We start from the raw sequence: 24,171 nt of genomic DNA, 5'->3' as shown, positions 1-24,171 counted from the left end.
CGGTTCTTCATACAAAAGCGTTAACAGTCGATTATTCGTAACGACTTCGATTTCTGCCAGAATTATGAGTATTTTTTTGTAAGTTAATCTTGCTGTTTTTAACATTTTCATGAGTATTCTCTTGACCAAACGCACCGTACGTTCAAAGAATCCTCCTCACCACGGAGCAGCTGCAACATCGAAGTGCTACGAAATTGCTTTTAAGGATGCGAATGTTTGCGTTTCATCGGCTGTAAAACATGATCCATTATCGCTTACAATTTCGTAGGGTGCACCATATTTACTGATGAGCTTTCGCAACCCTCAAACACACACCTAAGCTGAACAATCAGGAACTAAACCTAAATGTATAAAACGTGTACTAGCACAAGAAGCTAACAAAATCCAACACTGAACATTTCTCCTTCAGAATATATATTTTTCACAAAAAACGGTCTACAGTTATTAATTCCTGTGTACCTAAAAATACAATCATCGTTTACTCTACTTTAAGGTGAAGGAGGAGCGTTAGGATACCTATAAGGTTTCCCTTCGTGCCTATGACACAAAAACCATTTCTTAATTAATTTTTGAAATAAATTTTTAACTTTTGGAAATTAAAATTCTATTCTTAATTGGTTCGGCGTTTCTTTTACGGTATTGTGCTTAACATTTTCATGACAATTTAAAATAATATTAGTGAAACGACTTTCTTTCGAAAACGTAATAAAACTCCACTTAACAGAGTTGTTAAAGAAGGACCTGAATGTAAACAACCATTTAGCGAGGGGCCTAAATTTGTTGCACTCGCATCAAATACAATACGCATTTTAGTTGTAATTTTATCTTCTCTAATGACTGGTTTATGAGGTAAATAATGAACAAATTAGACCTTAGGTCGTTAAACACTTAAAACTTGCTCCACCGTTCCATTTAATGATTGTTCTTTTACAATATTATATCAATCAAATAACTTTGCATCGTTCATGAACTTTTTCTCTAATGATTTAAATCTTTTAAACATAAATTATAATTATCGCATTACAAAGATAATTCTCCTTAAAAGTTAATTCTACAGTAACTTGTTATTTTCAAATTTTACACTATTACGAAAATTTTCGACAACTAAGTTGTTGCTTATATTATCTTCTTTCTTATTCCAAATTGTTGAAAACCTATTTCTTAAAAGCGATTCATCGTTATATAATTCTGCTTTTAACACATGCGAAGTCAGAACATAACAATCTATTTTATCATTATTCTTAACTGTATTTGGACCACTGACTACGTATCCAACCTTAGATTTTATTCGGCCTTCAAGTCCTTCTTATTACCTTATCGTTAATTATTGACCTATAGTAATCCGCACCTATCAAAAGATCGAGTTCTAAATGTTCATTATCTCAATGATAATCTGTTAATTTTAGGTACTTTAAATGTTTATAATTATTACACGCATTTTCTTTTTATTGGCCATTCAACGGAGGACAAATTTCTTTTACAAAACTTAATATTTCAATATAAGTTCCGTCATTACTTTTAACAAACACTTTATCTAAAATTTCACTTGCATTGTTATTTCCAAATGCTTTTATGTTAATTTCTTTAGAAACTGTCGTTTTTAAATTTAATTTTTTACATAATGAAGGTGTATTGTAACTCAATTAGAAACAGTTATCAAAGAGAAGACGACAATAATTGAATTCGAAATTATTAATTTTGACTTTTATCCAGGCTGTCTGGAGTAAAACGCGTTGATTAATTTTAGAAGAGGCATCAGCAAAAGGTGTTAACTGCCCTGTTCTTGAGTTATTAACAAACTTATTGTTCTCTTTAAATCTCAAATAGATATATGGTGAGGCTTGTCACACTTAAAACATCGAAAATTTGATCTACAATTTTTACTTGACCATCGCGTAGGGAGCGAAAACGGCATTTTTCTTCAGTAAAAATATTTTTCCAAGCTAAAACATCGGTAACAAAATTACAATGAGATTTATTATTTTTTAAACAGTAAACACATGTAATTAAATCTGAAGAAAAATTTTGAATGCGGAAATTGTTTTGTCTATTATTTTGGTTAAATTTGCTACTAAAGTGATTATCTGTCCCATTTGCGATTAGGGTCTTTGCTGTTATTGGAATTCTAAAACTTTCATAATTACTACGTGTATTTTCTGTAGCACTTATTTCATTCTTTAATATTTCCAAAACGTTATATATATTCCTAGCTTGACTTCCGTTTAATTCTCGATTTATAATTAAATTTAATTCTTCTGGGACTTTTACCAATAAAATAAGGATTAAAATTGATCCATACATATTTTTATCGACTGATAGATTTTCTAAACTCCGAATTTGTATTTCTATTGTATCAAGCATATTTCTTAATTCGTTTATATTTCAAACATCCTTAGTTTTTTCGAGCGTTAATAACTTTTTCATATGAATGGAAATAAGTAATTGCTTATTTCCATTCATATGAAAAATTTTCATAAAACTTTGCTAATTTTCTTGTTTACCGTCAAAGGTCTCTAATTTAAGAGCGGGAGGCTGAACCGCCTTGCTACTAATCTTATTTGAACTTATATCTTCTGCATTATTTTTGTTAATAAAATCTTCTACACCTAAAATAGATCACTTATAAAAGATAGTAAACTCTGTACTCGTAAATTTCCTTTGACAGTTGACTGCAAAAAAACAGATCCTCCCAAGACATTTAAACATATTCCCAAGGGGAAAATTGTTTATACAATACTAACCAATCAAAACGTCTGACATAATTTGATTAGCGCAATAAAAAGCACCATGTTAATAAATAAACTTTCCTTTTAAGAAAGGTTTCTGATATGGTTTCTTGAACCGCTTTGTTTATATAGAGACTGGCCTGTTGCCTCTAATGTCTGGAAACATCCTTTCGAAGATAGGGAATGAAGTGCAGTGACCGCTGTGAGCAATTTTATACCCGAGTTAAAAAGACCATGTCTACAAAAGATGCGGCTCTAGCAAGACGGACCCATAGCCCATACGGTTTTCACGACAAAGGAAGCATTGAAGAAAGTTTTCTGAAATTGGAAAATCTTGGAAAACGGAACTTCATATTTGCCGGCACGTTTACCGATTTCACCGCCTTGAATGTTTTTCAAAAGTCTCCGTTAAAATAATTCTTAAAAGCCTTTTTACTGATTGCTATGGAATTAGTATAGAAGAATATTTTTAGTATAACCAGTTTCTTAAGCACCGCTAAATATCCTTTCAGCAATTGATTAGTTATCAAGGAAAGCTTTTTGTTAGGAATAGATTTTCAGAAAGTTTGGGAAATTTTAACTGACAGTATATTTACAGCTATGTTATAAAATCCATTGAGAAAAATTTATTATGAAATTGATCCCTTTTTATTATAAAATCGATCAATTTTATAATAAAAAAAGAGATCAGTTTTGTAATAAATTAATTAAACATCAACATTCCCACCCTACAAAAAAACGAATAACAAAAAAAACAAAAAAAATCTTTTAATGGATTATCAAATTCATTAAATGCATGTTTAGGTATCGTAAGTCCTCGTTAAAAGCAAAAACACTTTGATTCATTTAAGGATTTTTCTTTTAACAGATTTTAAAAGAGTTGTAAAAAATGAACTTTTAATAATTAGGGCAACTCTGGTGAGTGATAGGTTAAGCTGAACATTTACTGATAAATTTGTTATTTCAAGAGTGCCGATCTAAAAAATATTTTTTCATATTTACATTGTTTTTCACTATGAATTAACTCTCAAGTTTCGACTTTACAATAACATTGCTGAACTTATACACTAAAATAGTAAATTAGTAGAAATTAGTAGAAAGGCCTGCAAGTTATTTTGTTCAACTATGTAATTACAAATGTCATCGGTAACAAAGAATTCAAACGGTTGATGAGGTTCAAAGGAAGTTATATCAGGATGTATTCCTGGGATAACAGTAAACTCATAATTATCACAGCAACCTAAAACTTCTTCATCAATCTACGAATAGTTTATATTATTGATCTTTTTTCGTTTAATTGTTTGAACTATTTGTTCTGAAGACAACTTATTACTTTCAATATTAGAATGTAACTGGAGTTCATGAACTTCTATATCTGAATCACTGTCTGATTCGGTATACTCTGATTCACTTGAACAAGAAAACTCTTCGTCTGACTCAGAAAAATCTTCGCTGTCACTTTCCATCAATAAATGAAGCGCTTCTTCTGCAGTAAAATCTTTTTTGAAAGCTTAAAGTTGAGAACCGATTGTTGTTTTGCATGCGCCATTTTTTTAGTTGAATTTTTACTTTGAATAAAAAGTTAATGAATTGCGAGAAGAAAATAAATTCACACTTAAGACACCGTAAAATTTAACTATTTCCGGATCTTTTAGTAAAAAAACTAAAAAAAATTATGCAATTTCGCCTGAGATACAAGTCTTTAAATAAAGCATATTAAACGACGGCTATATCCGTTGTCAACATATAAGTATCACTTTACCTTCGACGGATATAACCGTCATACACTGTTGTTGGGGTTAATACAGTATGAGTTCGAATGAGCAAAAAGTAAGTCTTACTTTACATTACTTCAATAAATTGTCTGAAAAAATAGCTAAAATTTTGAACTGAAATTTGTAATAATAGAGTTCAATCTGTGCAAAAGAGATATAGCTTGCAAAAAAGCATATAGGGACTATTTAAATAACTAGTTCTTCTGTTTTTTGTCGAGCATCTATTTTGGTTTATTTCAAAAATTTTTTACTTTATTTTTTCTTTTGCTCAAAAGCTAATGACAAAATTATGTTTGATACTTTGAAACTACCTATATCTATTAAATTAAATATTAAATTATTTTTCTAAAAATAAATTATGGTTTGAAGGAGCAGCAATCTTGCTTCAAAAAAAATTTTTATGTCTGATTTTTATGTCAATATTTTTATAATTTTTAGGTCGAGGAACACATCAGTTTTTCAGTTCTTTGCTATAAAAAGCAAAGAAAATAAACAAGCAAAATGCATTTTTTATTAAAAATACTTTCTATTCAGCAACAACAATATTTCATTTTAAAAATTTTTTTGAATTTCTAACATTTTTCTAGAAAAAAAAAAGAAATATCGTTCTTTAGAAACTTTTTAATTTTATTTATTTATGTTAAATCATGCTTTTTTCGGTACCTTTTTTTAAAACTTACTATATTGTCCGTAATATTTCCAGCAGTAATTATTTTTCTTTTATTATTAAAGAATTAATTACTGATTGTTTTGTTTATGAGATTTTATCCCAAGTTTTTGGTGATCAGAACAAAAGGATATTTTCTTTGAACAAAAATGTTTTTAAAATAAACTGAGCAGTTGCTCTTAATGGCATATCGGTGTTGTTCATTACATCAAAAGTATGATAAATGGGAAACGTGTAAACTCTCGTCAACTCGTATACACTCAATAACTTCTGGTATAGAAAGCTCATTAAACAACATTTTGTAAAATACAATATGATCATTATGTTTCAGCAGTTGGTAGCCACTTGGGCATGGAATATCAGCAATTCAATCTAAATATTTTATTAAATCATTTTTAAAAAATTCGCTGCTTTGGTAATTCTGGTTAATACGTTTTGTTGGAGATTTTCTTTCCAAATTTATTGTCGGTATAGATGATTTTGGTATAACAGTTGGATGTATAGTTGGTATTGGTTTTAACTTCTTTATTAAACGAAATCTTTTTTCTTGTTTTCCATGTCTTATATATGTTTCCTAAAAATGTTTTGAACAAATAATTGATGACTTAGTTCGTATCCAGTTTAGTCTATTTACAAATTTTATCCATTATGTTCTTAAATCTTCATTTACAGGAAATAAAACACTGGCACCACATCTTGTCTGGAATATTTAGAAAAATAGCCAACAACACAACATTTGTTAACCATTCTTTATTTTCAAAATTTCAATTTTAAATTTATGTAGATTTGTTAAACTTTTATTCAGAACCGCATATTAAACTGGCCTTCTATTTTTTCGGCATATATGCGGAATGTTAGGCCGCAGGGCCGGATTAAACAATTGTGTGGCCCTGGGGCACTGAAATTTGTGGGGGCCCTCGAGAAAGATTTTTAAGCAAGCATAGCTAACGTTTAGTACCGTTTACCGGTACTAAAATTGTATTGTAATGTAATGTGTTAAAATCTAAAGTAACTCCGCATAAGGTTTGACCATCATATAAATTGGGGGTAATGCTAAAGCAATGTATGGACAAATAAAAACAATCAATAGACATGAAGCATATAATGATATTAACATCTATTTTGTTCAACTTTGTAAAAATTTGTAAGATTATAAAGAAATGTAAGCCTTTTGCAAGCTTTTTGCAAAACAAATGTTTTCACAATATCTGAGAAATTAATCTCCCGTAGTAAATCGTATTCTATGCTCATTAGTGTCAAATAAGAAAGTCGATTTTGGCTCATGTTGGTCCTTAGTCTGTTTTTGATAAGTTTCAATTTGGAAAACGATCGTTCTCCCGAACAATAAGAGACCATTAGGACCAAGTTCATCCTTAATAGGATTTCTACATTTCGAAAAGTTGACATGATTTTTATTCGCATTTAAAATTTTGTAAAAGAAAAGTTCTTTCGGTACATTTGCATTAGCATCAGAGTCATCCATATAAAGCTTTAGAAGGGCTGAAAATTGAACAAGCTCATTTCCGAGACTTTCTTCAAGGTCAGGCTTGTACTTGTTAACCGAATTGTTCGCAGACATCATTATTTCGTTTGGTTTCATTTCATCAAGGCGATTCAGAAAGCCAAAATACTCACATACATTCTTGCAAGCATTTATTCTGTCTTTAAGTGAAACATGAAATTGGTCAATCACTGGGATAAAACTTGTTGTGCAAAACTGATCACTTGGGGATTGCTGAACTTCATCTCCAGTTTCATAACCCAATGGATTGAGGCGAACATTTCTATTCCGCTGACGACATTGAGCTTGGGAATATTCAGTTGAACCAGATAATTTCTTTGCACGTTCTTCATTTTGAGCAAAACATTCTCGTTTTGATTCCACGAATGCTTTCAGTGAAGTAAGGGCATCTACTGCAGACTGCAATACCATTTCAGGACTCTAGAGTATCTTATTTGTGGCATTGAATCTCTCCAATATCTCATTCCAAAACAATCAATATAGCGATCTTGCACATTTGCTTGTGAAGACCAGCAGCAGCATTGCAAACAATATCCTTTTCCTCCTTGTTAATTGAAATTTTTTCCAAAGCCACCTTAAACTTGTCATATCCAACAACAAGTACCTTAACTGCATCATGGCTGCATGACCAACGAGTATCACTCAATCCTTTAGGTGTCAGCAGTTTTTTCTTGTTAGTCTTTTCTTGAGAGCTAGACAGTGCTTCTGTTAGGATTTGGTAACGTGAAGGTGATGTTGTGAAAAAGACGTGCACTTCTTGAACAAAGTCAAAGAATTTCACTGCTGCAGAACATGTATTTGCTGCTGCCTTACCAACTAAATTCAGCGAATGTGCACAACATGGGACATAAATGCATAGGTCATTTTGTTCTTTTATCAAAGCTTGCATTCCGCAATATGTACCGCTCATGTTGGCAGCATTGTCATATGATTGACCTCGACAGTCATGTAAATTGATTCCATTGGATTCCAGATATTTCAATGATGCCTCTGTCATTTCACGACCAGTGTGACCTGTATTAGGGATAAAAGTTAGGAATCTCTCATTCGGTGTTAATTTTTCCATATCCATGTAACGAATTATAATAGTTAACTGATCAACATGAGCCTCATCTGGTGTAGAATCGACAGATACCGAGAAATCCTTTGATTTTTTAATAGAACAGAAAATGCACTTTAAAACTTGTGAGCCCATCAAATTTATAATTTCTTCACAAATAGTGGAAGACAGATAACTGGTATGGCCTCTTCCTTTATTCGCATGCATCTTAATGTGAGCAGCAAGAAAAATATCATATTCACTCAGCAGTTCTAAATTTCCTAGATAATTCCCATTGTGTGGTGATCCAACAATTTCATTATCACCTCGAAAAGCTAACCCTCGTTCTGCAATGAACTTTATAGTACTTATTACATGTTGCAGTATTTGATTCCAGTACACACATATTTCAGATTCCTGCTTTGCTAGCTCATGGTAAATTCCTCCAGACTTTTTGCCACGCTGTGCTAAAGTTATAATTGCTTCTAGATGGCCTTTAGATGATTCATGTTCACTGACACGCACTGAGGCATGTTTCCAATAGCAAAAACCAGAACTTGAAAAATTAGTAGTGATACTTTTGGACCCAGTCAATTTGCAAATAAAGCAGTATACTTTTCCTGTGTGTGAGGAAAAGCACAACCAATTACGTTGACATGTTTCACTATTTGTTGTTTTTTGTAGGAACAAATTTGGGGTACATTTCCGAAAAAAGGTTGAGCCATCAAGTTTTTCCTGTTTCTGTGATATTGAATATTTCCTTAGGGTATCTTGATCACAATTTTGCAACAACAAGGTAGGTCCCTTCTCTGCCCAAAATGTTATCATATCCGTTGAAGCTAATTCTGGCCACAAACCAATATCATTCCCAAATCCAAGCATAGAGTCATGTTCATGTTCAATTGTTAAAGCTTTTGCCATCATAGCTACTGTTGCTTCCTGTTGTTCATCTGCTTCTGCTATTGTTTGATTGTCACCAATGCCTTGCGATAGAAACTCCTCAACTGGTGGAAGTATAGCTGAAGTTCCAGGTAGTGACTTTGAAGAATCTAAATCTTCATCTCGTTTACTAAAAAAGGCACTAATATTTCTTGATTTTGCAAAAACTTCCTGTGCTTTTTTCTCTTTTTCTTGAGCTGACTTAGGCTTTGAAGATCCACTTTCATAATTGCGAAAAGGTTTATGTCTGTCAGAGATTATTTTTCTAAAAAAAACTAAATTTTAGTGTTAAATGTTACTTCTATAAATTAATATATAAATTATAAATATATATATAAATTATATATATATATATATATATATATATATATATATATATATATATATATATATATATATATATATATATATATATATATTAGGGATTTGACAATTTCATAACCCTATATGCCCTTTCTGACTCTATCCCTAAACCCTATATGACTTTCAAAGCCGAAGTCTTTTTTTGAGACTCTGTATCACTGTTTAAGATGTTGATGACCAGCTAATGCTAAAGCTGTTCCTAATGTATATTTGAAAATAAATGCTATCCAATAGAAGTTTGACCCAAATGTTGAACTTTTTATATGGATAATAACTTATAAAAGCTATTAAATGCGTACTTATTTACTAGTTTCTTTGGGCCACAGTACACATTTTACTTTATTAAAAAATTAGATCTTTTTTGACCTTATATAACTTAAAAAGTTTAACATTTAATATAAACAAAACCATTTATATTAAAAAAAATTTTTCAAAAATTTAAACCAATTTTTTCTAAAATGACACAAATTTTAACTTAAACCACTTTTTTTAATAAAATAAATTAACATTTGATACAAACAAAACCATTTACATCGAAAAAAATGGACCATGCAAAAGTTTGTTGTTATTTATTTACTACCATTTTTATTTTTTTCCCTACAAACCGCGCGATATGAATTTGGCTAATATACCTAATATATCTAAATTAAATATAGTTTACATAAACTTTATATTAAATAAAATAACTTATACATCTATTTTTAACAAATGTAAACGGTGTTGATCTTCAAAATATAATTTATAATACGCAATTGGTATTATTCGTGATCACCTTCGGATCAATTTGTATTTTAATCGATATTGACGATTCGTAAACGTAGATATTCGTCACTAACGAAATTTTACTGCATTTTTTTTCAACTAAATTTCTACAGTCCAGGTGTCATCAGCATGTCTAGATCACCCTTATTGCGATAGTTTTATAAAGTAAGCGAGAGTGATCAGGTCAAGGCCAAGTGCAAGGCATATGAGTCTGAGGGTATGTAAATCACCCTTGGAATGGCAAAGGACACCACTTCAAGCATCAGATATCATTTTCAGCATAAGCACCCGGAAGAAAGGAAGCAATTCCAGAGAGAAGAAAGAGCAGAAAAAGCGATGAAAGTCCTACAAAATTCCAACAACAATGCTGAAGTCAAAGACCGTGGTGAGAAGAGGAAGCATGCTGGAGCTACAAACAAGTGGCTTCCTTGTTCAGATGATCAGCTTACAAGAGATATGGCAATCAAGGAATGTTTGGAAAGTGATAACCTGCCCTTTAACCTTGTCAACACACCTGCTTTTTCCAAGATGATGGGCATCATGTTCAAGAAGTACAACGTGAAACACTCTTCTACCTTTGCCAAGTACTTTAAAAGTAGTTTTATAGTAGTGTTAACAATCGTCATTGACATATGATTTGAAACTATTTAACTCAATTATTGACAATAAATAATTATAATTTCTATCACTGACGGAAAAATAACGGTCAGGATTCGTCACTCTTGACACTGATGATCAATGTTTTTAGTTTTAAGTCAATCAAAACAATTTTTTTATTTTATTTTAGGTAAAAACTACTATTGCTGTACCAAACCATGAAAGCTCGCCTTGGTGAAATTTTGGATGAAGAACTGCCCAACGGCAAGCAGGAGGCCCTAACGTTGGATCATTGGACCTCTGATTCCCTACAAGTGGAATCACTAAATGAAGGTTCAATCCAATGTGCAGATCAAAAATTGAACACGATTCTCAGCAACTCCATTGAAAAGGCTGATGTCTTGAAGTCTGCTATTGATGCCGGGACGAATGTGACAACCAGGATACATCACTCTCCTCTTGCACAGCTGCAGCTTCTTGCAGAGTGTGAAGCTATCCATTGTGAGTTAGTTAAGGCTTAGAAGATAATTTAAAGTAGTTACGAAACAAATTGAAATAGTTTAATTATTACAACAATACGAAGTTGATTGAAATAAGTACTTTTCTTTAATCAAATACATGGTTATCCCTGCCCCGGTTGCTACCCGTTGGAACAGTCATCAGATGATGATCTCTGGACTTACACAGCTGCGGGAACCACTGGAGCAGTTGAAACAAAACACTAATTGGACCTGAAAATGAGGATCAGCACCCTCCATTGGAAAGAGAATTCAAAAGATATTTTGCCTTCTCAAAAGTTGACCTAGACGTAAGTTTTAATTTGAAACGAAAAAGATTTTAACTGATAATTTGTTATTAGAAGTACATAACATTTCGTCAGTAACTGTTGATGATAGTATACTCGCTCGAGCATAAAAATTTGTTATTGACGGAAACTTGTGGATAACATGTGCTTGTACTCGTTTTTAAAATTTATTTTTAAAGTTTTACAAAATATTTCTTAAGGTTCTCTAGACTGGTGGAGATCAAATGAGAAGCATTTACCGTTGCTTTCTAGTCTGGCACGTGCATTCCTGTGTACTCCACCCACATCATCAAGCTCAGAGAGGGCCTTTTCACAAGCTGGAATGATAATCACCCAAAAAAGTACAAAATTGAAGCCTGACACAGCCCAGAGACTGGCCTTCATTCAGCTGAACATCCAGAGGCTTTTGCCTTTGGTATCTCATGTTCCTATTGATGACTCGGAAGAAAAAGAAAATACTGAGTTCTTAGATTAAGAGGAAGAGACAGATGATGAAGAATGGTTTTTTAGACAGATTATAAAAATTTTAATGACAATTTCAATAAAAGTGAAACTGTGCTATGTATGTGTATGATATTCTTTAATAATAAATTGCTGAATGTTTTAAAATTTTTTCGCTTTGACGAAAAAATTTTAAAACATTCAGCAATCCGTAACTAATGTTTTGCGAAATGCTCCTGCTCGTAACCAGAAAAAAAAGAGTTTAATACAGGTAATTTGGTGATACGTTGTTGTTAAAATCAATAAAATTATATTTTTAAATGAACTAGTATTTATATTGTATATTATATCTTCTTAAGATAATTGAAGATGAAGAGGTTAATAAATAGGAAAAAACAGCTTAATAAGGTTACTTTGTACTAGAAAGACGTGTTATATCTCATATCTTTGATGTTTTTATGAAAATTGGCAACAAGCCAAGTGAAAATTTACATATGTTTCATGTAAACAGACTTTTTAATTATTCTACATGTCTTTTAAAGCATTAGTGCATTTATTTACATGCTATTACATTATATTTTAGATACCGATGCCGAGGAACAGCGAGTTGGCGGAGTCAATACAGAATTATAGTTTTTTTTTATTCTAAACATTTGTTTTATAATCTTGGTAAATAAATTTCAACAACTTGAACCTAATTGTTTCTTTACTTGTGTAATTTTTTAAAGACTTTTAATCTTAACTCAGTCGGCAAAAAGATATCTAAAACTGCATCTAATATACATCTGAAAACTAGTCTAAAAGATGTCTGAAATCACGTCGTGAATTAATACTAAATAGATGTCTATCTTATAGATGTCTTTTAAATGCATTTTATTTTATAAAGGTGCATCATTTTAGATTCATAAAAGATGTGGAATATACGTCTATTTTATTTATGTTTTTATCGAATAAAATGCATCTAAAAGACGTCTATAAGATAGATGTCTAATTAGCGTTCATTTACGACGTCATTTCATCTTTTAGACCAGTTCTCAGATGCATATTAGATGCATATTAGATATCTTATCGCCTGCTGGGAAACAGTAGACAAATATTGATTGACTGATGATAAAATATTATGCGTATAAGTTTTGTAATAAAACAATAACGGTTGATGACAAAAATTGAGACTGCGTTTAAATGGGCATAACTCCTTTATTTTAAATGTCTTTTTTAAAATTAAAAATGTATTAAGTAGAGAACTTTTTGAGCTTTCAAAACATATATTTAATTATCTTTTATTACTTCATTTCTACAAATATTTTCGATTCGACCTTTTACCGATCCCATAAGGCGTTGTATGGAAGTAAAGTCGATCTTATTCAAACAATACTTTATTCTATTGCAAAGTTGATCAATAGTTTCTGCTTGCCAGTTGTTCTTCTCCTTTCAATTGAGACCTAAAGTCCTTAATAGGCCTGCATTCAGGTACGTTGGGAGGGTTGTCTTCCTTTTCAAAATTGATGTTAATTTATCTGAAATACTCCACTACAGTTTTTGCGTAATGTGATGTTGCTAGGTCAGGCCAGAATATGTAATTATCGTCTAGATGATTTGCTTTGATGAAAGGAACAAATCTTTTTTTGATGCGCTCGCTCAGGTGTAATTCTTGCTTGATTGATTGCTTAGAAGGTACAAAAAAAGGTATAGAAATACTTTAGACGAAACGCAAATCCAGACCAACACTTTTTGCTCATATTTTTCAACTGGATCATATTTTACGCTTGGCGGTGTCAAAGCAGTGTTACTTGAGTAGAAATTTTGGTTTCCGTTAATGGTGCTATGCTTCAAAGTGAAATAAGATTCATCATCAGTAATCCAATCGTGATTTTTATATTTTTCGTATAATCGACTGCATCTGGTTCTTATTTTGCGTTTTTGTGACTCTGTTCTTAATGGAATCTTTGTTTGTTTTTTTTTGCATTTAATATCTGCGTGTTCCTTCAATGTTTTGCATATAAAGGACTGATCGCACACAAATTTTCTAGCTGCTTGTCTTTGTGAGACGCCATCCTTGTGGTCAAACATGGTTTTGAGCTTGGTAATATTCTTTTTCGTCATTTTTTTTGCAACTCGACCACTTCCTTTAACACTTTGAGTTCCGATTCCATTTTGTCCTCGTTCAATTATATCGTATATGGTTGCTTTTGGTATTTTTTCTGCTTTAAAATGACAATAAGTGCAATATTGACCATTTTGCTTATTATCCATGTAAAATCAATACACACGTTCACGAAGAAGCTCTTGCTTAAATTTGTTTTCATTTTAAATCCTTGAATTTTATTTACTTTTTTTTTTTTTTTATTTAAAACTAGAATAAATTTGCAATAAAATACATGATAATATTAGACAACTAAGATATAATTACTTCACTTTCGGTTCGCTATTTTTCGCGTGTAAAATGTAATTTAGATGATTTCATGAATATGATAACATGATAGGGTTTATAAACCTAGATTTCAGCAAATTATGTTGTTTTTGTAGAAGCCAAATAGGTATTATTAAACACATTTGAAAAAAGCTGTAATCTTTATGACGCTTGCTGCGTTAATCAAGTCATGAGTAAAATATTCGTACGATTGTGAGTGGCCCCAAAAACACCGTTGGGAAAGGAGACTTTCTGTAGGTTGGCTCTTAACTTTTCATGAAAACCTAGTTTAAAAACACCACGTAATAGTAAAGGTTTTTCAAATAAAACTTAAACGATTGTCATCATATAATAGTACTTTATTCAATGTATTTTTTAAAATATCCACTAAACGTAATCTGACATGAGATTTCAATCTGGAAATTTCAAAAAGATAATTTCTAAACAAATTTCTAAAAAAAAAAAACAGGAAAAAAAAATCTCCACACATTTCTTCTTTGCATAGTTGGGTTAGTCTTAACAACTCCGAAATAATGTTCTCAACATCCTATTACATAACAAGCCATTTACTCGTTTGATTCGGTAGTTATACGTTAAGGTGTAGGGTAAGATTGCTCAACTCCTTACCATTTGAGTTTCAGCGGAATTACGGAGACAATTGCGCAAACAACTGCAACTCGACCAGCGTCAAGTGTTACAGTTCTTTTTCGGGTGATTGTCTTTCGTAAACCAAACTTTTTACAAATAGTCTTCTTGTTATATATGGTGTTGCAAGTAAATTATTTTAAAAAAACATGTTTCTCATTAAATACAAAATTATTACAATTTATATAATCGTTTATGCGAAACAAAATCTTTTAACTATATTAAGATATATTAACTAGTAAACTACCTAGTGTCATATCCAAAGTCGTTCTCATAAGTAATTCCTTAATCGTACCAGAACGATTTAAGAAAATACTTTTTGCTTTTACCTATTCTCAGCTGAGTTGCTTTCAATCTTATTTTTAGGCCTAAGGGTATCACTGAAAATATGGAGAAGGAGTTGGTTAAACACATTCTCAATTTAGAATCAAGCTTTTTAGGGTTTACTGCAATTGAGTTTACAAGACTTGCTTATTAACTGTTATGAAATAATGTATTACTTCACCGTTTCCTTAGGGAAAACATTGCAGGGAAGAAGTAATGCTATAAATTCATGACAGATAATTTTTGTGTATGTTTGCGATCTCCAGAAGCGACATCAATGGCAAAGTCCAGGGCTTTCAATATAGAATGTGTTTTTGGATAATTTGATGAAATGAAACCATATTAGATGAATACAAGCTCACTGCTTATCAAGTATATAATGTTGATGCAACAGTTTTTTCTACTGTTCACCAACCATCTGAAATAATTGCTTAGAAAGACAAACATTAAGTTAGTGTAAGTATAAGTGGTCACAGTGCATAGGAACATGCTCGAAAACCTTGCAACACATGCTTAGAAAATCTTTTTAGATTACCATCAGAGAATATTTCCTCATTCCAAATATATAAAAAATATTTCTTTAATTGGGACAAGTTAATTATTTTAGGAGAGTGCCTTGGAATTTATTTTGCTCAAAATAGGTAACTAAAAGGTATGGGGCGTACTGAAACTTCTAGTTTGTTGAGACTACTGTCAATGAGGATGGCTTGAACCACGTCCAAATCCGACTGTAATTGGCTCTTCTTGGAACCAAGTTTCCAAAAAATATTCAAATTTAATTTTTATAGCATCATTAAATAAATAAAAATTCATTGACAAATTTCAAATTTTATTAAAACATCTTTTGTCGATGAAGACTCATTACAATATAAAGTTTGAAATTTCCCTCATTTACCCCCTGAATTAACTTTAAAAGGTGGTACATTACAAATAAGAAAGCTTTTTTGATGAGATTTTAAATTAATCAATGAATATTGATTTACATTAATATAACGCAAAAAGAACTGAAAATAGTTCTGAGGAAACATTTCTAAAAATAGCCAGCTTTAGTTTTTAACAATTAGCGAAGGCCTTTGCTAATTTTTAGAATTAAAGCATTAAAAAGTCATTTAACTATTGTAAAATCAACATCTCCATCAATCCAAAAAAAGATATTGTCCACTTCTATCAACGATTTGAGTACAAATAAATCAAGGAACTCTAAAACATTGAAATCTACGACTTGACGAGAGTTTACACGTTTCCCATTTATCATACTTTTGATGTAATGAACAACACCGATATGCCATTAAGAGCAACTGCTCAGTTTATTTTAAAAACATTTTTGTTCAAAGAAAATATCCTTTTGTTCTGATCACCAAAAACTTGGGATAAAATCTCATAAACAAAACAATCAGTAATTAATTCTTTAATAATAAAAGAAAAATAATTACTGCTGGAAATATTACGGACAATATAGTAAGTTTTAAAAAAAGGTACCGAAAAAAGCATGATTTAACATAAATAAATAAAATTAAAAAGTTTCTAAAGAACGATATTTCTTTTTTTTTTCTAGAAAAATGTTAGAAATTCAAAAAAATTTTTAAAATGAAATATTGTTGTTGCTGAATAGAAAGTATTTTTAATAAAAAATGCATTTTGCTTGTTTATTTTCTTTGCTTTTTATAGCAAAGAACTGAAAAACTGATGTGTTCCTTGACCTAAAAATTATAAAAATATTGACATAAAAATCAGACATAAAAATTTTTTTTGAAGCAAGATTGCTGCTCCTTCAAACCATAATTTATTTTTAGAAAAATAATTTAATATTTAATTTAATAGATATAGGTAGTTTCAAAGTATCAAACATAATTTTGTCATTAGCTTTTGAGCAAAAGAAAAAATAAAGTAAAAAATTTTTGAAATAAACCAAAATAGATGCTCGACAAAAAACAGAAGAACTAGTTATTTAAATAGTCCCTATATGCTTTTTTGCAAGCTATATCTCTTTTGCACAGATTGAACTCTATTATTACAAATTTCAGTTCAAAATTTTAGCTATTTTTTCAGACAATTTATTGAAGTAATGTAAAGTAAGACTTACTTTTTGCTCATTCGAACTCATACTGTATTAACCCCAACAACAGTGTATGACGGTTATATCCGTCAAAGGTAAAGTGATACTTATATGTTGACAACGGATATAGCCGTCGTTTAATATGCTTTATTTAAAGACTTGTATCTCAGGCGAAATTGCATAATTTTTTTTAGTTTTTTTACTAAAAGATCCGGAAATAGTTAAATTTTACGGTGTCTTAAGTGTGAATTTATTTTCTTCTCGCAATTCATTAACTTTTTATTCAAAGTAAAAATTCAACTAAAAAAATGGCGCATGCAAAACAACAATCGGTTCTCAACTTTAAGCTTTCAAAAAAGATTTTACTGCAGAAGAAGCGCTTCATTTATTGATGGAAAGTGACAGCGAAGATTTTTCTGAGTCAGACGAAGAGTTTTCTTGTTCAAGTGAATCAGAGTATACCGAATCAGACAGTGATTCAGATATAGAAGTTCATGAACTCCAGTTACATTCTAATATTGAAAGTAATAAGTTGTCTTCAGAACAAATAGTTCAAACAAAGCTAACTTAACCTATCGCTCACTAGAGTTGTCCCATTAATGCCCTAATTATTAAAAGTTCATTTTTTACAAATCTTTTAAAATCTATAAATCAAAGTGTTTTTGCTTAACGAGGACTTACGATGCCTAAACATACATTTAATGAATTTGATTGAATGTGCTTGCTGGGTTGTTTTATGAAATTTGATGTTTTATTTAATTATTACAAAACTGATCTCTTTTTTTATTATAAAATTGATCTGTTTTATAATAAAAAAGGGATGAATTTCATAATAAATTTTTCTCAACGGATTTTATAACAGCTGTAAATATACTGTAAGTTAAAATTTCCAAAACTTTTGAAAATCTATTCCATTCCTTACAAAAAGCTCTCCATGATAACTAATCAATTGCTGAAATGATATTTAGCGATGCTTCAAATATTAATTCCATAGCAATCAGTAATAAGATTCTTCACTGTCAACAGCTTTTAAAAATTGTTTTAACGGAGACTTTGAAAAACATTCAAGGCGGTGAAATCGGTAAACGCGCCTGCAAATATGAAGCTCCGTTTTCCAAGGTTTTCCGATTTCAGAAAACTTTCTTCAATGGTTCATTTATAGTAAAAACTTTTCTGTCAAGTTCACCAAGATTGATAACAACTTTACCGATTATGCCTATATCTTATGAAACACCATTTTCATCTCTTGACATAGCATCGTTGATGGCACCAACCCAGTGTACTCGTTTATTAAACACGACAACAGGTTGTATGTCAAAGACGGTAACAACGACATCACCAGTTTCAAATATTGGTGAGTTACATAATTTAAAAAACTCATAAGGATGCCTACCTTGCATATTTTTTAATGTATTTGATTTCAAGCTGAATCAGTTGTTAATAATTTGATTTTTATTATTTATGATTTATGGCATTATAGTACAGTTAACACTATTTTAGATGTTGTAACAGTACAAAACATTGGGAGTGCATTATCTTGCAGTAATATATGTAGTAAGTGATTATTGGTTGTTGATTATTTGGTTTTTTTCAGATTAATTGACTATATATGTGATAATGTAAGTAATTATTTACACTTTACCAAGATCAAACAATGCATGGATTGGTGGTACAGTTGCTGAAAGTGTGTGTGGATATTCAGCAAACCCAGACTATTCACACCAACATGCTAAATGCTATGCTTAGTCAAGGGAATAAAATGGTGCAGGCTTCACTTTTACCAGACGGGATAATATTTCCGATGGACACCATGGAAGCCTTTGATGCAATTGAAATGAAGCTAAAAGATATCAATATTGCAAACATAATTGTAAGATAATACTTATGACCTAGATATTAGTTTAATGTACAGTTCAATATAAAATAGGAAAGCAATATAAATGAGTAGAAGCAACTAATTATCTATATTTCTTTCCTATTTTATTGTGAACTTTAAGCTTTGTTAATTTTAGCATAATATTTTTAGTCTATCGTATTTTAAGATTGCAATATCAGTATTCTGGTGTTTAGTAAATATCATGTATCATTCATACAAACTATATATGCATTTTTGCTATTATATAATAAATTTTTAATTTTTATATTGTTTAAAATAACCTTTTTTAGATTATCTTAATTTGTTTGCTTAAATGTTTTGCAGGTTAACTTTCTAGCCGGTATCGGAGGAAGAAAAGTTGACGAAGCTGTTCGCCGTATGATGCAGCAGTTGTTTAACAATAACTTAGCTCTGCAATTTGTCAGCGAGGGCAGTCGAAAAAAGTCTTAAAGGGTACTGAGCTATTTCAAGGGATTTATAGTGAGTATTCATAGTTTTAAATAAATTTTGGTAATATTTCTCTGCTATTTTGCCAGATATTAAATACAATTGAACATATGTAAATTTTGTTTGTTTAGTTTTAAAAATTGTGCACTCTATTGTTATGTTTAGTAGAAACCCTTATGGTTCAGATTTTCAAAGACGATAAGAATATTGTGTATTTAAGATTCTTTAACTTCTGGAAATGTATTATTTTTTATAGAAGCCTTAAAGCTTAACAACCTGACGTCGTCATGCACGATGAAAGATTTCGAAATGTCCCTTGCAAAATGGCTTATTGGTCCTCGCGAACGAGATGGTAATAGAGCTAAGCGTGGCAAAACAAGAAAACATTCTAACAAGCTCTAACTTATTTATACTCTTTTTTGTATAATATAATATTTACATTAATAGGAAATATATATTATTCTCAACATATTGTTTATTGTTTTTATCTAATATATATATATATATATATATATATATATATATATATATATATATATATATATATATATATATATATATATATATATATATATATATATATGAGAACGTAAGAGTTAAGTTAGTTGTTAAATATTTAACTTGACCTATAGGTCAAGTTAAATATTTAACATAGTAGTTTATTGATACCAATATATATTGGAATCTATATGGATTGACAAACTAAAGTTTCATATAGGTCCCAAAAAAAAGGAGTTTATTGGGTCCAATATGGGCCAACCATCGAATGCGCCATATAGGTCAAAGTTAATAAAAGAAAATGGGAGTTTATTGGGTCCAATATGGGGTAACCATAAAAAATTATGTTTGGGTCAAAGTAAATAAAAGAAAATAGGAGTTTGTTGGGTCCAATATGGGCAAACCATGAAAAACTCTGTTAAGAAAAATAAAATAAAAACATAGGAGTTTGTTGGGTCCAATGTGGGCTAACTATATAGACTAGCCCATATAGGACCCGTTGATAAACCGCGGACAAATTTTTATGGGTCTAATATAGGATTCCTACATAGGGCTCATAAAGCAGCCCACATGGGTCCGATATATGACCCATGTACTATTGTTAACTGGGAAAGTACTTTCAATCATTTGGAGTGAAAGATCTTTTTGGAGTAATAGATGGTACAATGATGCAAGTTAAAGGAGTTACTTTGGCTGATGAGTCAGCATACATTTGCAGGTAAACTCATCATTTTAATCTTATACCTGATCATTTTGATTATATTTCTTTAGGTCATTAGTCAAAAAGTTTTAAGTGTACACTGCTTGGCTTACTTACACAAGCAAAGTTAACATGAGAAATTTAAAAAAGCTTTTGTTTCACAGATTTATTCTGTCTATGTATGTTTACATATAATGCATACGAGGTTCAAAAAAAAATATTTCTGTTCTATTAGTCTTTATAAAAAAAAATATTTACTATTTCTTTTTTCTTTAGGTGCTAATGCTTTTGTTATGCTGTATTTTACTTCACATTATTAAATTATTATAAAGCGCTTCATGTTGTTAATTATACGTAAAAAAATTATTTAATTTATGAAGAGACAATACTTCAATTTCACAAAGTTGAATTATTGTCTCTTCATAAATTAAATAATTTTTTTACGTATAATTAACAACATGAAGCGCTTTATAAAAAAATTAATTTTTGCATTTTATAAAAAATTTGATTTTTGTAAGCAACATATGTTTCTTACAAAAATCAAATTTTTTTTTAATATTTTAAATAGCATATCATAGTTCTTTAAAGTTTGAAAACATCAAGTTATTTATTGTAAGTGCTAAACTTAAAACAATATTTTAATATAAGGTCATATAGTTTCTGATAAAAGATCATGTAAAAAAACATCTTTTGTTTCAGCCAAGGTGAACAGTTGTTCTAACATGATGTCAATGTTTCCCACAAAGGTTTTAGCTGCTCTCAGGATTTTTAAACATTTTAACATTTTGAAGATTTTTAACTTCTTTTTTTTAGAAAAGGATATCCTGCTTTGAACTGTCAGATTGTCATTGATGCTGATGGAAAGTTTAGAGATGTTGTTGCAAAGTATCCTGGATTGTGCCATGATGCCTTTATCTTTTCTAATTCTGCATTAAAACAGACAAAAGAATATGATCCAAATACAGGTTTCCTTTTTTCAGACTTAGGATATGGGTTGTCACCAGCCATGATTACACTGTTTAATCAGCCAACTACACCAGAGGAAATCTATCTTAATAAAGTTCACTGTCAGGTAGGTGGTGATGTAGAGCAAGCCATTGGACATATCAAAAACCTTTGGAGGTGTTTGCACAAAAGTGGTGGAACACTTTAGTACACCCCAACAATTTGCTGCAAAACACTTTTTACTTGCACTTTACTGGAAAACCTTTGCATTTCCTTAGGATTAGAAATTCCAGATGACATTAACTTTGAGGACAATGGTGAAGATGATGTACATGGTGTTCAGCCTGAATTACTCAATCCAACCAAATTCAACTTGATATTTTAAGAAGAACACAAATCAAAACTATGTTTGCAAATCGAAGGCGATGATATATTGTTAAAATTTTGCATGGGTGCCTGCAGGATATTTTGTTTTAGATATGAAACTTTTAGGCATGTAAGCTTAAGTATGTTAATGTTTATGTCAAATGAGATTGATTTGCAAATATAAAGAAGTGACTGGAGTCTGAGAACAAGAATATACCCACAAGTTTGCCCCACTACACCAAATGTCAGGGTAATGAGTTAATAAAGTAGCATTAATATCATGAATGAGATTATGTCATTCTTTGTTTGTAAATGATTAAATATGTAATAATAATGTTATATATATATATATATATATATATATATATATATATATATATATATATATATATATATATATATATATATATATATATATATATATATATATATATAAGTAAAATAGAGAGAGATAATATACGAACTTTTTCACTGCAAGAGGTGTTATTTTGTGTTTCATATTTTTTTAAATTGTCTACAGTTCAGCCAGCTGTGTCCATTATCCTTGAAATGTAATAAGTAAATCATAGTCTTTCAAATAAGCTTGATATGTAATTCAGCTGGTAAAAATAATAAATTTGTACTTGTCAAGTAAATCTCTGAAAGATCAAAAAAGCATTATGTATATGGCTGGTTAAGTTGAATGTTAAGCAGTAATTGAAAGTATAGACAGCACTTTAATTTTTAGTAAACTCCATTTAAACCTATTCTTTTAAAATTAAAAGTTCAACTGAATAAATTTACATATATATATTAGGTCAACGCCCGCTGGTCGTTTTTGAACGTTTGATATGAACGTTCAAGAGCTGTCAAAATAACGTTTGCAGTGAACGTCAAAACAACATTCGCTGTCTATTAATTGAACGTTCGCATCGAACGTTCAAGAACTGTAAATCGGAGTTCACAAAAGTTGGTTCACGTAACGTTTGCAGCGAACATTACACTAAGGGTCTGCGTCTCGGAATCGTTTTCTCTGAAATGAACCGGAACAAGCATAACGAGACAAGAATGTCCCGGAAAAAATTGACGAATAAACTGTCCCGGAATGAAGTTATAAACCGGGGTAATAACTTTTCTTTCGGATTTTAAAAATTGTGTCCCGGATATCATCATCTCGTCTCGTCTCGAATAAAAAAGATAACGAGACGCAGATGCTTACATTACACTAACCTAAACGGACGTTATAACAAAGTTTCTTGAACGTTAATTCTTAGCTGGGTTGTCAAACCAGAATAAATCAAATTTATTTTTACGAAGCCTATTAAAACTTAAATTTGCTAACTAAAGTAAATATTCTTAGTATAAAACTTTGTTCACGTCTACTTTGAAGTATTTTTAAAAAACAAAAAAACAAAAATGGAAAATTTACGAAATGAAGAGATCGATTTTTAAAGATATCGAAGAAAAAATTGTTATTTTAACACAAATCATACTCATAATACACAAATATATGCTTAATTGAATCATATATGACGTAAGAGAGATAAAAAAAGAGAGTATTATTATAATACGTATATAAAAAATTTTTTTCGATTATATATATATATACACACACACACACACACACACACACACACACACACACACACACACACACACACACACACACACACACACACACACATATATATATATATATATATATATATATATATAATAGCGGCCGAGAGAAATTTCGGGCCCTGGAGATATTTTCTTAAGGGGCCCTCATTATGATCAATTATATACCCAGGACTAATAGAAGCGTGCTCTGGTCATTTAAAATTAAAAATAAAAGTTAATTAACTCTTAAAAATTATTTTAAAAAATTATTTGTACACACACGGGCCCCGGGAATCTTCCCCGTCCACACCCCCTTCTCGGCAGCCATGTATATATATATATATATATATATATATACATGGCTGCCGAGAAGGGGGGTATATATATATATATATATATATATATATATATATATATATATATATATATATATATATATATATATATTATTATTATTATTATTATTGTTATTATTATCATTATTACTATTACTATTATTATTATTACTACTATTATTTTCAATTTTTCATTACATCTATTTTTTCATGGAGATTTATAAAACCTCACGGCTTCCAAACAAAAGTTTTTTTGATAAAATAACCTCAAAATGTTGTCTTATTTTGTAACCGTTTTTTAAACTCATTTATTTGAAACAAGGTTTTAAAAAGCAGTGTGAACGGAAAAATG

The 24,171-nt window shown here is 30.4% G+C and overlaps 1 protein-coding gene and 1 pseudogene across 2 annotated transcripts; one reads left to right on the top strand and one right to left on the bottom strand.

The window, feature by feature from the left end:
• Window positions 1–7,150: 7,150 nt before the first annotated feature.
• Window positions 7,151–9,924, bottom strand: LOC149879112 (zinc finger MYM-type protein 1-like). Its single transcript, XM_090071277.1, has 3 exons — window positions 9,905–9,924; window positions 9,664–9,672; window positions 7,151–8,933 (listed from the first exon to the last, which is right to left on the bottom strand). The coding sequence occupies exons 1-3, from the start codon at window positions 9,922–9,924 to the stop codon at window positions 7,151–7,153; spliced, it is 1,812 nt and encodes a 603-aa protein (XP_089927403.1).
• An 8,373-nt stretch (window positions 9,925–18,297) lies between these two features.
• LOC149879111 (uncharacterized) lies at window positions 18,298–19,796 on the top strand (annotated as a pseudogene). The gene is made up of 5 exons (XR_016446983.1): window positions 18,298–18,425; window positions 18,572–18,625; window positions 18,718–18,941; window positions 19,272–19,427; window positions 19,651–19,796. The product of XR_016446983.1 is annotated as an uncharacterized LOC149879111 (transcript).
• Window positions 19,797–24,171: the final 4,375 nt, after the last annotated feature.

The sequence above is a fragment of the Hydra viridissima genome, unplaced genomic scaffold (genome assembly GCF_058129835.1).
Source record: "Hydra viridissima isolate aposymbiotic clone 2 unplaced genomic scaffold, HvirCarnegie_v1 scaffold_14, whole genome shotgun sequence".
NCBI classification, from domain to species: Eukaryota; Metazoa; Cnidaria; class Hydrozoa; order Anthoathecata; family Hydridae; genus Hydra; species Hydra viridissima.
The sequence above is the reverse complement of the archived record's forward strand: the minus strand, read 5'-3'. Positions and strand labels throughout refer to the sequence as shown.

Excerpts from the sequence above, each read along its gene's own strand:
- LOC149879112 (XM_090071277.1), bottom strand. The coding sequence starts at position 9,924 with ATGCTGATGACACCTGGACT.